Source organism: Emydura macquarii, unplaced genomic scaffold, assembly GCF_026122565.2.
Source record: "Emydura macquarii macquarii isolate MOO-44397 ecotype Brisbane River unplaced genomic scaffold, CSIRO-AGI_Emac_v2 contig_719, whole genome shotgun sequence".
NCBI classification, from domain to species: Eukaryota; Metazoa; Chordata; order Testudines; family Chelidae; genus Emydura; species Emydura macquarii.
This window is the reverse complement of record NW_027130856.1, coordinates 5,093,964-5,111,241: the sequence shown is the minus strand read 5'-3', so window position 1 is coordinate 5,111,241 and position 17,278 is coordinate 5,093,964. Positions and strand designations below refer to the sequence as shown.

The 17,278-nt window shown below is 41.7% G+C and overlaps 1 protein-coding gene across 1 annotated transcript in view; it reads right to left on the bottom strand.

Moving 5' to 3' along the window:
- CCNY (cyclin Y) overlaps nt 1-15,546 on the bottom strand; it is a 206,358-nt gene extending 190,812 nt beyond the window's left edge. Inside the window, exon 1 of the mRNA XM_067542651.1 lies at nt 14,898-15,546. Coding sequence (XP_067398752.1) covers nt 14,898-15,051 — 154 coding nt within the window. The 5' untranslated portion in view covers nt 15,052-15,546. The remainder of the gene's footprint in view (nt 1-14,897) is intronic.
- Between the last annotated feature and the right edge of the window lie 1,732 nt (nt 15,547-17,278).

The following is a 17,278-nucleotide window of genomic DNA, read 5'->3' as shown; positions in this document are numbered from 1 at the left end:
ACATACCCTGTTCTCACTGAGTACCTTGTTGTTACAAGACCAAATCACCCAGAAATAGAGATCACATATCATTTCTGAACTGGGCACTTAAAATGTACAGAATAAGTGCATGTATCAAGGAACATTTTTAATTAATTCATAGCTAATCGCAGTTTGAGTTTCTGTATAACTGGAAAAGGGTTTTCCAATATTTCTCTTCAGCCTATATTAGTATAAAATGCTAGAAAATTAGCCTATTTATTGTTAATTGCTACTCGGGTTTAATTTTCACAAAAAACTTGAAAATGTGAACAAAAATGCCCTGTCAGGGAATTTCAACTCAGTGCTACTACTGCATCCTGAACTCATCCCATGGAGTTTGGGTATTCTAGAAGGCTAAAGCCTGTCTACACAGCTGAATCTCAAACTGCGTTAGCATCATGAAATACAGTTCTTCATAGCAAGGGGAAAAAATTGTTTAAAATTCCAATGTAGACAGAGTAGAATAGTGCGTAATCATGCATATTAGGCAGATTGTGTTGCAATAATTAGACTTAGTCCCCAATTTAGTTTCTTTGGTCATTCTAATAATAGTATTTAAGAAAAAAACAAAAACTTGCTCTAAAATTAAAATGCAGCTAAATTTAACAGCTATATACTGAGTGTCTTCTCTCTTGGATGTAGATATGCAATGCTATTTAGTATTAGTGAGACACAGGCACAGGTAGAGAAAGATGAGACCAGTTTATAATAAACTAAAATAATAATGTCTCTCCTAGCTGACTAGGGCAGCCAAGCTACAACCATATCTGCCAAGAGGAGAGAGAAAGAAAGAAATATGTATTAGAATGAAAACTGAAGTCAACGTCTGCCTACTTTAGTATAAACATTATCTACAATACACTAAGTGTACGTCTACAATGAGCAACCATCTTTCTTTAAAGGTCAGCAGAAGCTTATCGATATAATAGTAACTATTGTTTCTTGGATTTTCTTTGTGGATTTTGGGCTATGGAACTTCCCCAGCCTGCATTTCATTTTGGAGAGACAGAGGTATATACTATAGTTGTTCAAACCAAATAATGGTTAAAGGGTTTATTGCTTAATGAAAGCCTTGCTCAATCTAAAAAGATAGGTATGATCTAATGGTTTGAGCACAGAACTGGGAGCCAAGGATTTGCAAGTTCCAATCCCACCTCAGATACTGAATTCCCCTTTATAGCCTTGGACGCATCACAACCTTTTTTTGCAAAATACTTCTCTAGCTCAGAGTCATTGTGAGGTTTAATTCAATGTTTGTAAAGTACTTGAAGTACTACCGAAATATGTCTCTTTTAGGACGTTAGCCTGTCTATATACCATTGGCAGTCTTGTTCAGTAAGTCATTATTCCTAAATACATATTATTTTGATATAAGCTCTCTTTACACAGGAAAGTGTGCAGTTCACACTTAGTCACATGTAACTGTGTATATTTGCAAAGTATGCTGTATAATTTCCCAAAGCACAGAAGCGCCTTGCTTCATTAAGAGACTAATATAAAATAATGAACAGTGGACAACCATAATACTCAAGCCAACTAATCCAAAACAGAACTCTTACAGTTTTTTTTCTCTCCTTACAATAAAGATTGTGGGTTCCCCTGAGCAATATTCCTTGATTCCACTGAGCTAAGTTTCATATTCTCCATTGAACCACTATTTTGCTTTCAATAGGGAGGACCTCTACTAGCCAATTGTCCCAGTAATATACTGGAGTTATATCTTCCTCCTTTAATAGGCTAGTTTCATAAAAAACTTAGGAAACTGATCTCACACTATAAGGTCAGAAGGGACCATTATGATCATCTAGTCTGACCTCCTGCACAACGCAGTCCACAGAATTTCACCCACCCATTCCTGTAATAGACCTCTAACTTAAGACTGAGTTACTGAAGTCCTCAAATAATGATTTAAAGATTTCAATGTACAGAGAATCCACTAGCAAGTGACCCATGCCCCATGCAATAGAGGAAGGCAAAAAAACCCCAGGGCCTCTGCCAATCTGCCCTGGGGGAAAATTCCTTCCTGACTCCCAATACTGTGATCAGTTAAACCCTGAGCATTTGGGCAAGATTCCACAACCAGACACCCAGAAAGGATTCTCTGTAGTAACTCATAACCCACCCCATCTAACATCCCATCACAGACAATTGGGAAGAAAGAATCCCATGCACAGCTATAGACTGGGGACCGACGAGCTGGGCAGCAGCTCTGCAGAAAAGGACCTGGGGGTAAAAGTGGATAAAAAGCTGGATATGAGTCAGCAGTGTGCCCTGGTTGTCAAGAAGGCCAATGGCATATTGGGCTGCATTAGGAGGGGTATTGCTAGCAGGTCACGGGAAGTGATTATTCCCCTCTATTCGGCATTGGTGAGGCCGCATTTAGAATATTGTGTCCAGTTTTGGGCCCCCCAATACAAAAAGGATGTGGACAAGTTGGAGAGAGTCCAGCGGAGGGCAACAAAAATGATTAGGGGGCTGGAGCACAGGACTTATGAGGAGAGGCTGAGGGAACTGGGCTTGTTTAGTCTGCAAAAGAGAAGAGTGAGGGGGGATTTGATAGCGGCCTTTAACTACCTGAAAGGGGGTTCTAGGGAGGATGGGGCTAGGCTGTTCTCGGTGGTGGCAGATGACAGAACAAGGAGCAACGGTCTCAAGTTGCAGGGAGGGAGGTCTAGGTTGGACATTAGGAAAAAGTTTTTTACTAGGAGGGTGGTGAAGCACTGGAATGGGTTACCTAGGGAGGTGGTGGAATCTCCATCCTTAGAGGTTTTTAAGCTGCGGCTTGACAAAGCCCTGGTTGGGATGATATAGCAGAGGTTAGTCCTGCTTTGAGCAGGGGGTTGGACTAGATGACCTCCTGAGGTCCCTTCCAACTCTAATATTCTATGATTCTATGATTCTATGATTTACTGCTAGTAATCTAAGATCAATCAATGGCCAAATTAAGCTGTCCCATCATACCATCCCTTTCATAAACTTACCAAGCTCAGTCTTGAAGCCAGCTAGTTTTCTTGTCCCCGCTGCTCCCCTTGGAAAGCTGTTCTGGAACTTCACTCCCTTCATGGTTAGAAACCTTTGTCTAATTTCAAGTCTAAACTTCCTGATAGCCAGTTTATATCCATTTGTTCTTGTGTCCACATTGGTGCTAAATTTAAATACCAGGGAGGGAGAAGAGTTATTTATCCCTCTGATATCTCCCCTCAACCTTCTTTTGGTTAGGTTAAACAAGCCAAGCTCTTTTAGTCTCCTCTCATAAGGCAGGTTTTCCATTCCTTGGATCATCCTAGTAGCCCTTCTCTGCACCTGTTCTATTATGAATTCATCTTTCTTAATAAACATGGAAGACCAGAACGGCACACAGTATTCCAGATGAGGTCTGACCAACGCCATGTATAACGGTACTAACGCCGCTCTCTCTCTCTACTAGAAATACCTGAACTGATGCATCATAGGACTGCATTAGATTTTTTCACAGCCACATCACATTGGCGGCTCATAATCATCCTGTGATCAACCAATATGCCCGGTCCTTCTCTTCCTCTGTCGCTTCCAACTGATGCATCCCCAGCTTATAGCGAAAGTTCTTGTTGTTAGTCCCTAAGTGCATGACCTCTCAATTTCCACTATTAAATTTCATCCTATTTCCATCACTCCAGTTTACAAGGTCATCCAGATCTTGTATATCCCGGTCTCTCTCTGTATTAGCAGTACCTCCCAACTTTGTGTCATCCACACACTTTATTAGCACATTCCCACTATCTGTGCCAAGGTCAGTAATAAAAAGGTGAAATAAAATTGGTCTCAAGACCAGTCCCTGAGGAACTCAACTAGTAACCTCCGTCCAGCCTGACAGTTCACCTTTCAGTATGACTCATTGTAATCTCCCCTTGAACCAGTTTCTTATCCACTTTTCAATTTTCATATTAATCCCCATCTTTTCCAATATAACTAATAATTTCCCATGTGGAACAGTATCAAAAGCCTTATCAAAATCTAGGTAAATTAGATTCACTGCATTCCCTTTGTCTAAAAAAATCTGTTATCTTCTCAGAAAAGGAGATCAGGTTGGTCTGGCACAATCTACCTTTAGTAAAGCCATGTAGTATTTTGTCCAAATTTCCGTTAACCTCGATGTCCTTAACTACTTTCTCTTTCAAAAAATTTTCCAACACCTTGCATACTACTGAGGTTAAACTAACAGGCCTGTAATTACCCGGATTGCTTTTTTTCCATTTCTTAAAAATAGGAACTATGTTAGCAATTCTCCAGTCATACAGTACATCCCCTGAGTTTACCTATTCATTAAAAATTCACGTGCCAGTTCCTTTAATATCCTTGAATGGAGATTATTCGGGCCCCCCGATTTAGTCCCATTAAGCAGTTCAAATTTAGCTTTTACCTCGGATGTGTCATTTCCATCTCCATATCATCATTCCCATTAGCCCTCCTGCCACTATCCCTAAGCTCTTCATTAGCCTCATTAAAAACTGAGGCAAAGTATTTGTTTAGATATTGGGCCATCCCTAGATTATCCTTAACCTCCACTCCATCCTCAGTGCTTAGTCATCCCACTGCTTCTTTCTTTGTTTTCTTCCTGTTTATATGGCTATAGAACCTTTTACTTTTGGTTTTAATTCCCTTTGCAAGGGCCAACTCTACTTGGCTTTTGGCATGTCTCACTTTATCCCTACATGTTCTGACTTCCAAGAAGTAGCTTTCCTTGCTCCCATCTTCCACTCCTTGTAGGGTTTCTGCTTTCTCTTAATCACCTGTCTGAGAGGCTTGCTCATCCAGCTTGGTCTACAACCCCTGCCTATAAAATTTTTCCCCTTCCTTGGGGGAAGGGGAAAAGTAAAGTAAATAGAAGGACACAATATTGTAAGCAAACTTCTTATTCCAAGCCAAAAGTAGTATCTCAGATATTTATGGTGCTGAACCACTACTGACATCTAGAGATAAACATCTTGGCAATTCATAGACGCAAAAACAAAACATCATCCCCAGAGGTCTCACTATGTATAACCCTCTGAACTACTTATGCTAAACAATCTGTTCCATCTTGTATTTAGGTGTGACACTCTGAGTAGGTTCCCCAGACCTGAAGAAGAGCTCTGTGTAAACTCAAAAGCTTGTCTCTTTCACCAACAGAAGTTGGTCCAATAAAAGATCTTGCATCATCCACCTAGTCTCTCTAATATCCTGTTACCAACATGGTTACAACAACACTGCATACATACCTAGAGTTATCAGTTGTCAAATTTTCATTCTCAACGAATCAGGGAACATTAAAAGTCTTTTCTGTGCAGGAGGCATCAGAGAGGTAAAGCAGGAAATTTTCTTCATTTCCTGAACTGTTACCAAGCAAGGGAAAAATATTGACTTGTTCATACAGGATGACGTTTTTATACTTTTACAGTCACCAGTTTCACCTACAGCAAGGAAACTTTCCCCACAGAATAAGTAAAAGCCGCATATACTTCATCCCATTTCTTCAAGTCAAAATACTAATCTATCTGACATGGATAGTGTAATCTTATTTCCCGCTCAAGAAACAGAAAGAGCTGGGATGAGGGAGAGGAGGACAACAATACTACTCCCTACAGACAGTAAAACTGTGCAGAAACAGAAAAACATACCCAAAAAAAAAAAAACAACATCCCACATTCACAGCTGCCCAACACAAAATCACCGCTCTCACATACTCCCTAGAAAGAGAGTGCAAGCTAGCAAGTTAGTTTAGGGTGCCATTTCAAAAGTTCTTCACTGATCAAATACATCTCAATTTTTTTTTTTCTTCAATGCAAGACTTGCAAAGCATGAACAGCTGCTTCTCAACACCTGAATGTAATAAATTCTTCCCTGCACACAGACAGAAATAGGAATAATTCATATTGCATTTCTATATCCATTAGAAAGCTGTGAAGAGGTCTCATGAATGCAAGAACAATGTGGTAACAAACATCAGATATACTGCCTTGCTGAAATACTAATGCACTATGGAAAGCACCAGACTAGAAGCAAACTTGGGTCTACTACTGATTTACTATTTAGCCCCCAAGGTTCCACTAGCTGGAAGATAAGCCCATCAGTTTCACACCCCCAGGTGGCAACAATGTGATTTTGGATAGACTTCATTTTTAAAAGTTTGGCTAACATCAGTGAAAATTTGGTCTACAATTTGGTCCACAATGGATGCAGTGATGCATAAATATTCATCTGTTCCTTTTTTATTTGCTTTCCATCTGAGGGCCCTTAGTAATGTAGCTACAGGCGTGTAAAGGATCATTATATGAAGAAACGAAAAAAGGTCAGACATGCCAAAAACTGAAAATGTATTAAACACTACACTAGTTATTTTTTATTTCGAGAATGAAGAAGAGGAAAAATATTAACGGATATCCAGAAAACCACTGCATTTTTCTTTCTGCAAAGGAAGAACAGATACTATAAGCATCCCAGAAACTTTTCCCATCATCTTTAGTAGGCACAAGGGTAAGGAAATGCTGTGTGAAAGGGAAGACAATGATTCATTTTTAAGCCTAAGGCCAGTTCTACTCTAGAAGCTTTTGCCAGCATAGCACTGTTGGTTAGGGGTGTGGCTTTTCTGTGATCTTTCTAGTGATATCAGCAAAAGCCCTAGTGTAAATGACAGTCTGACTGGCAAAAACAAGGGCTTTTGCCAGTACCATATAGCTTACTTCACTCACCCAACTGGCATAAACTATATTGACAAAAGAAATGTTGTGCCCACATAAACTGCATCTGCACTAGAAGGGTTTGCCAGTATAGCTATAATGGTATAACTACATAGGGCTGGTCTATGGCTACACATTTATGTCATTATAACTTATTTTGCTTGGTGATGGGACTAAGCCACCCCTCTGAGCGACATAAATTACACCCAACTAAGCACCGGTGTGGACATCGCTATGTCAGCAGAACTACCACCACTCATTGGGGGTGGATTCATTAAGTCGACGGGAGAGCTCTCTCCTGTCGGCTTAGAGCGGCTATGCTAGACAGCTTGCAGCAATGCAGCTGTATCAGTGCAGCTGCGCTGCTGCAAACTCTCTTATGTAGCCATAGCCTACACTGAAAACTTACATCAGCATAGTGAAGTCTCTCAGGGAGGTGAAAAATCTGCACCCCTGACAGACATAGCTAGCTGACCTAATCCTCGGTGTACACAGCGCTAGGTCGACATAAGAGTCTTCCATCAACCTAGCTACCACTTCTCAGGGAGGTGAACTACAGCAACAGGCGAACTCCTATGATCGCTGGGGTGAGTGTCTGCATTAAAGCACTCCAGTGGCGCAGCTACAGCTTTGCACCTATGCCACTAGCGTTTTATGCCCATATAAACTGGTTTAAGTATAGCCATTCCCACAGGCCAAACTTTTTTAGTGTAGACCTGGCATAACAGAAGTCAGATTACCTGTGCAAAGGACTCATGTAAGGATCCTCAGCTATTGTAAACTGCCATAGCTCACTGAACCTAATTGAGCTATGACAGTTTACACTAGCTGAGGATCTGCCTGAGGAAATGTATAGTTACACGAATAAATCCTTTTCCAGTTTGCAGTCATGTTTTATAACCTGGAGAGAAAAAATAAAACATGGATTTAAATGGAGACTCTGCAGCCACCCCCTAGATATGCTGGAAACAGTTTCTGGACCAGATGTACAGCTAATAGCTAAGGACTTGCTTTTACTGCTAGCTCAAGGTGTAACTTAACCATTGCCTCTAACCCGACTTCCCTTCCACACCTACAAAGTCTCTAGCTTCAATTAAGTGGTGCTTTAAACTTGAGCTACCCGGGCCGTTCAGGGGTTATGGGTTGAGCTCAAACACGACTGATGCTTGAGCTATGGCAGAGGGCATGCTACCGCAGGCTATGCTCAAATTTGCATAACTGTAACTGCTAATCCAAGCACACTGTGTGTTTCCAGTGTTGTTTTGCAGCAGGGACGCTCTCGCTCAAGCTAGGGTAGCCCAAGTGGAGTAACTCAAGCTTAAGGGTTGCAGTGAAAACAAAATCTACAATTATTTAAACAATAGTACAGCTGCATCCAACAGGATTGCTTTAATAAAAATAATATCAACATCTAGCAGAACTTCATACACTTGAAAGATTTATAATCTGGATGTTAAAGTTTTCTATTTAAAATTTCATATTTCATCTTTTTTCTTTAACATTACTTTAAAAAACTATGGCTATGCTGGTTAATTCTTTGATTGCTTTAAACAAGGAAAATGCAAACAGTTCCAAAGCAAGAAACACACTAATCTTCAAAGGCCTCATTTTCATTTGAATGAAATTCCTATAGATCTCAGTCTACAGTAAGGACTATATGCCATTTAAATTTTCATTTTGTAAACGTTTATTTCATATTCTTGTTAGGATATAACATAGAAAAGACATTTAAAATCCAGGTTGTTTTTTTTAGTGGACACTGAATATTACAATATTCAGGTAGCAATACCATCCAACACCACTACACAGCATAAGGATGTACCTTGTCAATGTAGTATTCTTAGTTACGTGCGAATGTGTGTGTCAGTACAGTGGCCTTTACGTTTTCAAATGTATACATTTTAATCCACATCATTCTGCTTCAAGTATTTGTCTAACTGAGCTACACTTTGGTGCTCTTGTGCATCTCAAACATTAACTGAAATTCTTGGAAATAAATCATATGGTAATATACTAAAACAAGGGTTATAGCAATAAGATGACATGGTTACTATTTGAACAAGTGTGCACTTGATGGTTCCATTTCTGTATGCTCTCACACACACTTTCCAGAGTGTGAATTAACTCACTTCCTGTAAATGACGTGGGAAAAATAAGATTTTAGGCAGGTTTTGAACAAGGTGCTGGTAGTCACTTCGCAAACAAGGAGCAAAAAGGAAAAAGGCACGGAGATGTGAGGAGGAGAAAAACAAAACGTAAACAAAGGAAGCATCAATGCTGGCATTACTAGCAAAGTGCAATATAGGAGCCAAGCTCAGTGATGGAGGCCAGGGCAGAACGTACATACAGGAGTTTTATTAAAAGCTAAGATGTCAGTGGTACTTAGATGCATGACCTCCAAGAAACACAGTAGGCGCTGCAAGGTATAGTGTAAAAAAGTGTTAAATACTGTCGAAAGCTGCCTCTGAGCCAATACTGAACCAATGTCCCAGCACAAAGTTTAGAGGCACTAAACTGCTGTCTTTCAAAAGAGATGTGAAAACAAAAGATCATTCAAATGTACGGTAATTAAAAATCATATAGCCCATTTTTATAAGAGATGGGAAGGTGGTAATCCAAGCAAGATTACACTTCTAAAAACATAGTTTAGTCTGTGGTATGCAAGATCATGAGCACACATTTCTGAAGAACCTAAACATTCCAAAGTGCACGAAGGCAGCAGCAAAACTGCTTTTGTAGGTCTGAGTCTGTTCCTTCCTGAAACGGGGCCCTGGGTGTTCAGAAGATTGTTGTATTTTATCAGCACTCAACTGGATACAAATGTATATCTTTGTGTTGGCTGGTTCCATGGAAGAAAATTATACATAAGCCATCCTAAATATAGATAGTGAAATCACACAATAGTCATTCACAGAGAAGGAGGTATCACTCCCTTAACACTTCAATTTTCAATTAATAGATTTGGAATCCACCCAGACTGTCTCTATATCCCAGAACCAAAATTGTATACGTTTCAGGCCAAATTCTGCCCTCAGTTATACCTGTGCAATTCTGTGTCAGTGAGGCTAGAAAAATGAAAATGAGGGCAGGACACAGCCCACCATGCACCAGATCTGAAAGGAACCAACACTCTCTTTCAGTAAATCATCATTAAACCAGACAGATTATAAAACCTTACTACACTTGAGTTTTATACTTTGCAACATATAAAACCTCATAATTCTCTCAGAGTCCAGCACACCTGAGGCACACTATCTAATCTTAATGCAGATGTTTTCACATGGCTAATTAAGGAAAATAAATTATCCATTTTCACAAATGTACTGCTTTGAAAAACAGTCCACCATTAAGAGTTTGTCCACCAGCTGCAGAAAAAAATAACATACCATTAAAAAGTATGTTATGACCAACATACCATAAAAAGTGTTGAATAGGTTAATTAGGGATGCGGTCACACAGGATGCAGTTATCTGATCTGCAACTGGCAATGAAAAATGTGATCCTGCAACATTAGAAGGATTTTGAAAGGAGGTGGGGAGGAAACAGAGTTTAGCTTCTTACAATAAGAACTGCATTTCCTACCAATACCAAGAGCAACTCCAGGAGTAGTCTTTGAGCTCAGCTGGTTTCAGGACATGATAGTAGTTTCATGCCATATATTTTGTGAGCTTATCCTCTCCTCCCTCCCACTGCCCCAAGCTAAATATACAAAGATTCTACTGTGGAAAAAATCTGTGTCACCCAGGAAAAAAAATCAGGTTTGAGAGTCACCTTTTACAGATCAGCAATCGCTCAGTTCTTTCACTAGTTAAGCCAACAGTGGAGCACACATGCTGACAGCATGTACAAACCTCAGCCAATCTGCAATCTAAATTTCCTTCATCTAGTAAGTTTTCATAACAGCACCCATCACCATAGCATCTGAACCTCTTACAGAGCCTAGTCCTGTGTGGTCTTCATATCCAGAACCCCCATATGCAAAAAGAATTAAAGGATCCAGCCCACACGTTTTAATCAGAAGAATAACCGAACACCAAAGCAATTTTAAAGTGGAGGAAGTGTCTAGCAAAACACTAGGTTAAAAAAAAATCAAGTCATTCTAAGTAATAACAGCAATTTACCAGATTTGTACATTAAATGATCTATTGCTTTCTCTTATATTTATAGCCAGGATACTTCTAAATAAAAGTCTCTTGATGAGCAGCAGACAGAAGTAGGTCATCCCAAATTCATTAAGAAGTCCTCTGTCTATTGTCAACTTTCTTGAAGCAAGATTTTAAAGGTTAAGCCATTTCATAAACTTTAAAAGTTTCTATGAGCAATCAGGCATTAAAAAGAATGGGCAACTTCTCAGCTCCATATTAGAATTCCTCTTCTACTTTTGGGCAGAATATAGCTGGTTGTCTGCTTTGCTGTTATCTTTACTGCCTCTGTCTAAGCCTGAAGATAATGTTGTAATTATCAGTGAAACCCAATGGATCCAAACTCTTCAGAAAAATGTGTTGATGATAATCAAAAAGGCAGTTCATGAAGTATTTTCACATTCCCATCACCCAGAAAAAAAGCCATTCAGAACAGGAGTTAAGCCTTCTCACTTGGAAGTCTCTGAAAGAAGTTTGACGACAAATTATTCCCACTCAAATATTTCTAGAATTCCCTTCACTTACAGATATGAAGAGTTCCCGGTATTTTACAAAAATGGTACTTTTTGACAACCTGGCATCAGCCAGGTATAGCTGTAAGCCCAATCCTACATTCCTTACTCAGGCAGAACTTCCATGTAAAATAATGGGAGTCTCCTCCCCCTGCAAGAACTGCAGGATCAAGTCCCGTATCTGCAAATTAGTGTTATGTCAACGGTACCCCTCCGCAGGACAGCATTTGCAATGGTTTCAGTACAAAGCTCATAATGACTGGCAAACCTCACACGTTCACACAGGTTCTTAAAAGTTCATTTATTTATTGGAACCAGTTTCCTCTACAAAATTAGGCTGGAAACTTTAAGAGGATAAACTCTTTCACAAGAAGTCCATACCTTCTAGTTAGCCTGGAAATGCCACAATAATCAGTTCTCTGACTGTATTTCAGCATTTTCATTCTGGTCCTGTCTTGGACCAGAGTGTGCAATGGTGCAGGAAACAGACAGGTGAGAAGTTACATTTTTCAAACTTGAGAGACAGATTAAGATTGGTTTAAAGATGGCAGAATGTTTAGCGTAGTTTTATTTTACAAAAATTGCATTGCCCAATCCTCAAAGTAGAGTTCTATAAATCTCGATTAACACAAGAGGACTGAAGGCAGACTTACAGGTAGAGGACAACAATTCATTTTACTCACCACAGTGTGTAATTCCTAGAAGCATAATTGATAATCAGTACTTGAAAGAAAAAAAAAAAAAGAGTGCCAGTGAATTAGCATTTCCAGGACTTGAATGTCACTGTCAAACATACTGTGTCTGATGGTGATGCTGTCACTGCAGTACCAGGTAATAAGAAACACAAGTTAAAAACAACAACAAAGTGGCATAAGTATCCAAATTGTTTATTTACAGAGGTACCACCAGTTTGTTTTTTCAAAGAAATATCCAATTCTTGAAATACCTGCAACATTTCCAGATTTAAGGAGCAATCAAGATTTTAGATATTTTGTAGAACGCTTGAAAGATCAAGACCTGATATTCTCTCTTCACAAAAAAGAATTTACCACAGTATTGATCCTTCATTGGTTCACGTAAAATATTTTCAAGTTATTGAAAAACAGTAGAAATATTATTACAGTGCACTATTTGTTGGTTCTTTTTCTTTTGTCTCACCATAGGCATCTGTATGCCATATAGCTTCAAGCAATCAAAGAACAAAAATGTACCCAGTCTCAGGAAATAAGTTTTCAGAAAGAAAGACTTCTCTTATTACATTTTGTAATCAGTCTATCATCTTTGACCAAAGACCTCCAGCGGATTTGACTGTAAGACAACAGATATGCAATAGCGAATATTTCAAATTACTGTTTTACCCACAATATCCCCAATTGTGTTCTGCCAAGAGACACTAACTCATTCTTCATCAATCTTCTCAATGAAAACCGATGCCTCTGCCCCTATACCTAATTAGTATCCCGGAGACGAGCAAGATCTGAGCAAGACAAGGGAGACAAAAAAACAAACTTTGTTATACGCTCTCAGAATTGAACTTAACTTCATCTGCCACAGTGCCAGGCCTGATGAAACAGAGATAGAAAATAAATATTATAAAAGGAAATTTACTATGTTCCACTGCTAATGCACACACGTCCTTTAATTGCAAGAATTTGTTTGGACAGAGACAACATACACACATCTCCCATCAGTACTTCCATTCATGGAGTACTGTTACTGATCTGACAATTGGTCTAACCAAACCATGAAAAGAATTCTTGGCGAAAAGTAAGTTTCTAAATGTCTTTCCTTATCTTATAATTTCTTCTGTTGTCACCACATTTTAAAGAACATAACTACCCACCCAACTCCCTCCAAAAAACCAGAACCCCTCACTTAAAACTATATAGCAAGACCGGCTCCTACTGATGTGAAACATGACTAGATATTATCCATACCTTATACAAAGGTCTTCACTGCTAATCTGGACAACACTGGTGTTACAAAAATCAGTCGTTCACAGGTCAATAACCAATTCTTTCATCTCCTCCAACTTTCTCAAACCTGACCGTTATACATTTTTCCACCTATTCATCCTGTTACAATCCAGTTTTTCTACTGTGAAAGTGAAAATGTCTGTCCGTCAGAATTTCAGAATGTAATTTAATTAAAAGAAATAATCCTAACCTGAGATTAAATTACTCTATTATTAAGAACTTTACATTTTAGGCAATGGTCAAAAATGGTATAAAACAAAGTTTGCAATTGATCACATAAGCTATGAAAAAATGTTGAAAGAATCTGATGTATGCCAAAGTGACTTTTTGTGACTTTCTACTAAAGGCAATTCATGTCAAATCATGAAAAAGTTGACATTTTACCAATTAAGTTTTAGGACTATTTCAGCTAATCAGAAACTAGGTATACATTATAGGCCAGGTTCTGATTAGCCAGAGTCCACAACATTACAAAGTCAATGAAAATACAGTTTCTCCAATAATACTGCAGAGAGAGAACATCACTCCATTATATCAATGCCTCATAATCAGTCTAATCGAGGGATAAAAGTCACTGGAACTGAAGGGCCTCTCAAGATAAATTTCCTCCCACTTCTATAACTAAAGGACAACTCAGATATGTTTTATTCCCCAACCAGGCTTGACTTTGGGAAACATATGACAACAGGTGACCATTAGCTCATAACAACAGTTGAGTCCACTGACCATCTATGTTCAGTACATTTGAGTGGACCACAATTCATTTCTGAAATTCATAGTTGAGTGAGTTGGGTCTGGAAGCTGTGGACCAGTGTAAACAATGCCACATCAGTCCATGCTAGGTGAGGGGGAAAATACACATAAAGGTCTTGAAAGTACAGTCTGGGGTAAATAGCACTAAAGTCTTTCATCCAATGCTAAAGTGGAAGAACTATACTATGGAAGGCCTCAAATCAGCTGAGTTGGTGGGTAAATAATGCTATTTCACAATGTACATGGCAAGAATCCACAGGAAGATGCCAACCCTGTGAACCACATGCATGGCGAGATGGCAATCCACACAAAGGTCTCAGGAGTACAGGTGGATATTAGAAACTGGTCAATAATGCTGCACTGTGCTATACAGGCATAGGGGCATCCAAGGCCTGGAAACTGTGGATGGAGGCATACAAACCCGCAAACAAACCCTCTGTTTCACCATATATTTTGCAATCACCCAAAGAGACAGGAAAAAAATTGAAAGGAGAGAAGAGAAAATACATCTCCCCTGGGGGAGAGAAATGATTGAGCATTGAGAGGCAAGGAAAAGACGAGGGGGGGCTCCCCCAGTGTGTGTGGGAGGCGCAGGGGTGGAGATGCCCACGTTTCCCCCCTTGAGCAAGACAGCAAAGAGTTCCCCCCGCCTTGGCTCCTCCTATGATTGTGGGGGGGCGCATTTCCTTGTGGGCTGCCCCTCTGGCTCCAGGCAGCGGGGATTTCCCCAGCCCCCGCGGGCTGTGGGGGGATTGCCCCGGCTCTCCTGGCTGCGGGGAGCTCCCCCTCGCCTCTTACCGTCTATGTTCTCCCGGTCGCTGATGTGCTGCAGGTTGCAGCCCGTGTCCTCGCGGCTCAGCTCGGGCTCAGGGCGGTAGGACTCCAGGCGAGAGTGGGCATTCCTGCGCAGCTTGGGGCTGGAGGAGACGCAGCAGGAGGTGGTGTTCCCCATCTTCCTTCGCCGCCGAGCCCCGGCCGCCCGGCCAGGCGCGGGAGGCTGCAGGGGGAGCCCGTCACCAGCGGCGGCGCGAAGCCATGGGCAGCAGCGAAGACAAAAACGAACAAGGGGGGAGGACGAAGAGGAGGCGGCGGCGGCGGCAGCTGCTGCTCCTTCCAGCCGCACTCACCGGCTGATCCCGCCACCGGCTCATCCAAGAAGCCGTGCCCCCAGCCCGGCCGGCAGAGCTAAATCATCCTGCCCTGGCGCGCGCCGCACCAGCAGGCTAAGCCTGGTGCATGCACAGCCCCATTGCCGGCGGCTAAGCTACCGCACGCCTCCGCCTCCCAACGAGCTGGCTGGCTGGCTTGGCTTCGCTTCACTCCCACCCGCGGCGCACACAGCAGCGGCAACCCCTCAGGCGGCCTTTGCAGAAAGGTTCCGGTTCAAGTGGGTGGTAACATCTGCCGGCGGGGCTGGGACCAGACTTCTACGCGGGGCGCGTGCAGCGGACGGCTCGGCTCGGCTCGGCTAGGCTGCGCCCAGCGGGGCGGCTGCCGCTGTTCTGCAGAGGGGATTCCGCCAGGCGAGGGGAAGCCCCCGGCTCTGCTCTAGCGCCTCCCCCTGCTGCTGCCCTGGAAGGGAACAGAGCAGATAGCAGCACGCAGGCGGCGGCGGCAGCTCATGTGGTGGGAGCGACTGTCCAATCTGCTTCTGCCTCTGCCTTCCTGTAGCTCGCCTAGCACCACACACGGGCCTCTGCCCCACTTACCCTGCCTCGCTCGCTCTCTCCCTTTCCTCCATTCTCACTCCTCCGCCCCTCTCTCACACCCCTTTTTCCATCTCTCGGGCTTGCTCACAGCCCCCTGCACAGAGGATGTGCTGCTTCCTTCCTTAGTGCTGCTAGTGTACAAAGTAGGAAACATCGCCCACACCAGTGAGCCAGTTTTCTTTCCTTTCCCTTATTTCTTCATTATTCTCTCCAGGCAAAATGGGGGGGGGGAGCTTCCAGGATGCTGGAACTGGGCCTGCAGCAGCAGCCCCTGGCTTGAAGTAATAATAGTAGCGAAGGAGTTACAATGTTGTTCAATGGCCTGCAGGACTCCCATTACAGACGTTGTTCTAGTGGCCTGTGGAGGCTTTTACTTTTGCAGCAGAAAATGCCTGGATTCGAACCCCAGGGATGCTCGGGAGGGCGTCCCTCTGTAGATAGACACGTTTCATTCATGGGCACCTGGTTAACAGTTGCTTCAGAAGTTTAATCCACTTTACAAATAATTTTATGGTGTCTTTAAATGAAACACAGAACCAATGTGAAAGTAATAGAGGTGGGCCAGCCAGGCAGCCTGAGCCTAGTTAAGGATAGGGCTCTGGGTTGGGTTTTGGGAGTGAATCAGGACCTGGGGGCAGGTTTAACAGCACTGAAGTCAAATAGTTTGTTCTTGCATTATTTGTGGCACAAATGACAAAAAACTTTGTTTTCTTGAGATATCATTTCCATTCAAATCTAAACCAGTAAATAGGCCCTTTTTAGTTTACCATTGATCGGGAGCCAAAACTATAGGGGCTGGCCTTCTAATCCAAATGACATCCTCTCCCTCTCCAGCTGGCAACATCCATTCACCAAAGACAAGTAGGAAACTTTCTTTTGCAAATTATATTCTAAGCCATAAATTTCTGAAGTATTAGTTTTCATAAAACTGTAGCTAGCCCTGAAGATGACAAAGATAATCTTCCAAACATGAAGTGAGTGTAACCAACGCAGTGCAGTCTTCCTGCCCTCCAGTGCCTCTATATTCATAGTGTGACACAAACCTGCCAAAGGTAGCCCACCTGAAAATGCCCAGGTCAGGGCACACTGCAAAAGGCGAGCAGATTTTCTCAAAACTGGGGCTAACATTAAAGTTAGATTCCCTAGCCTGTCACAAACAGTACTCCACACTGGTTCTCAAGAAGCTAAAACAATCACAGAATCATAAAATATTAGTGTTGAAAGGACTTCAGGAGGTCATCTAGTCCAACACCCCGGCTCAAAGCAGGACCAACCCCAACTAAATCATCCCAGCCAGGGCTTTATCAAGCTTGGCCTTAAAGACCTGTAAGGATGGAGATTCCACCACCTCCCTAGGTAACCCGTTCCAGTGCTTCACCTCTCTCTTAGTGAAAAAGTTTTTCCTAATATCCAACCTAGACCTCCCCAACTGCAACTTGAGACCATTGCTCCTTGTTCTGTCATCTGCCA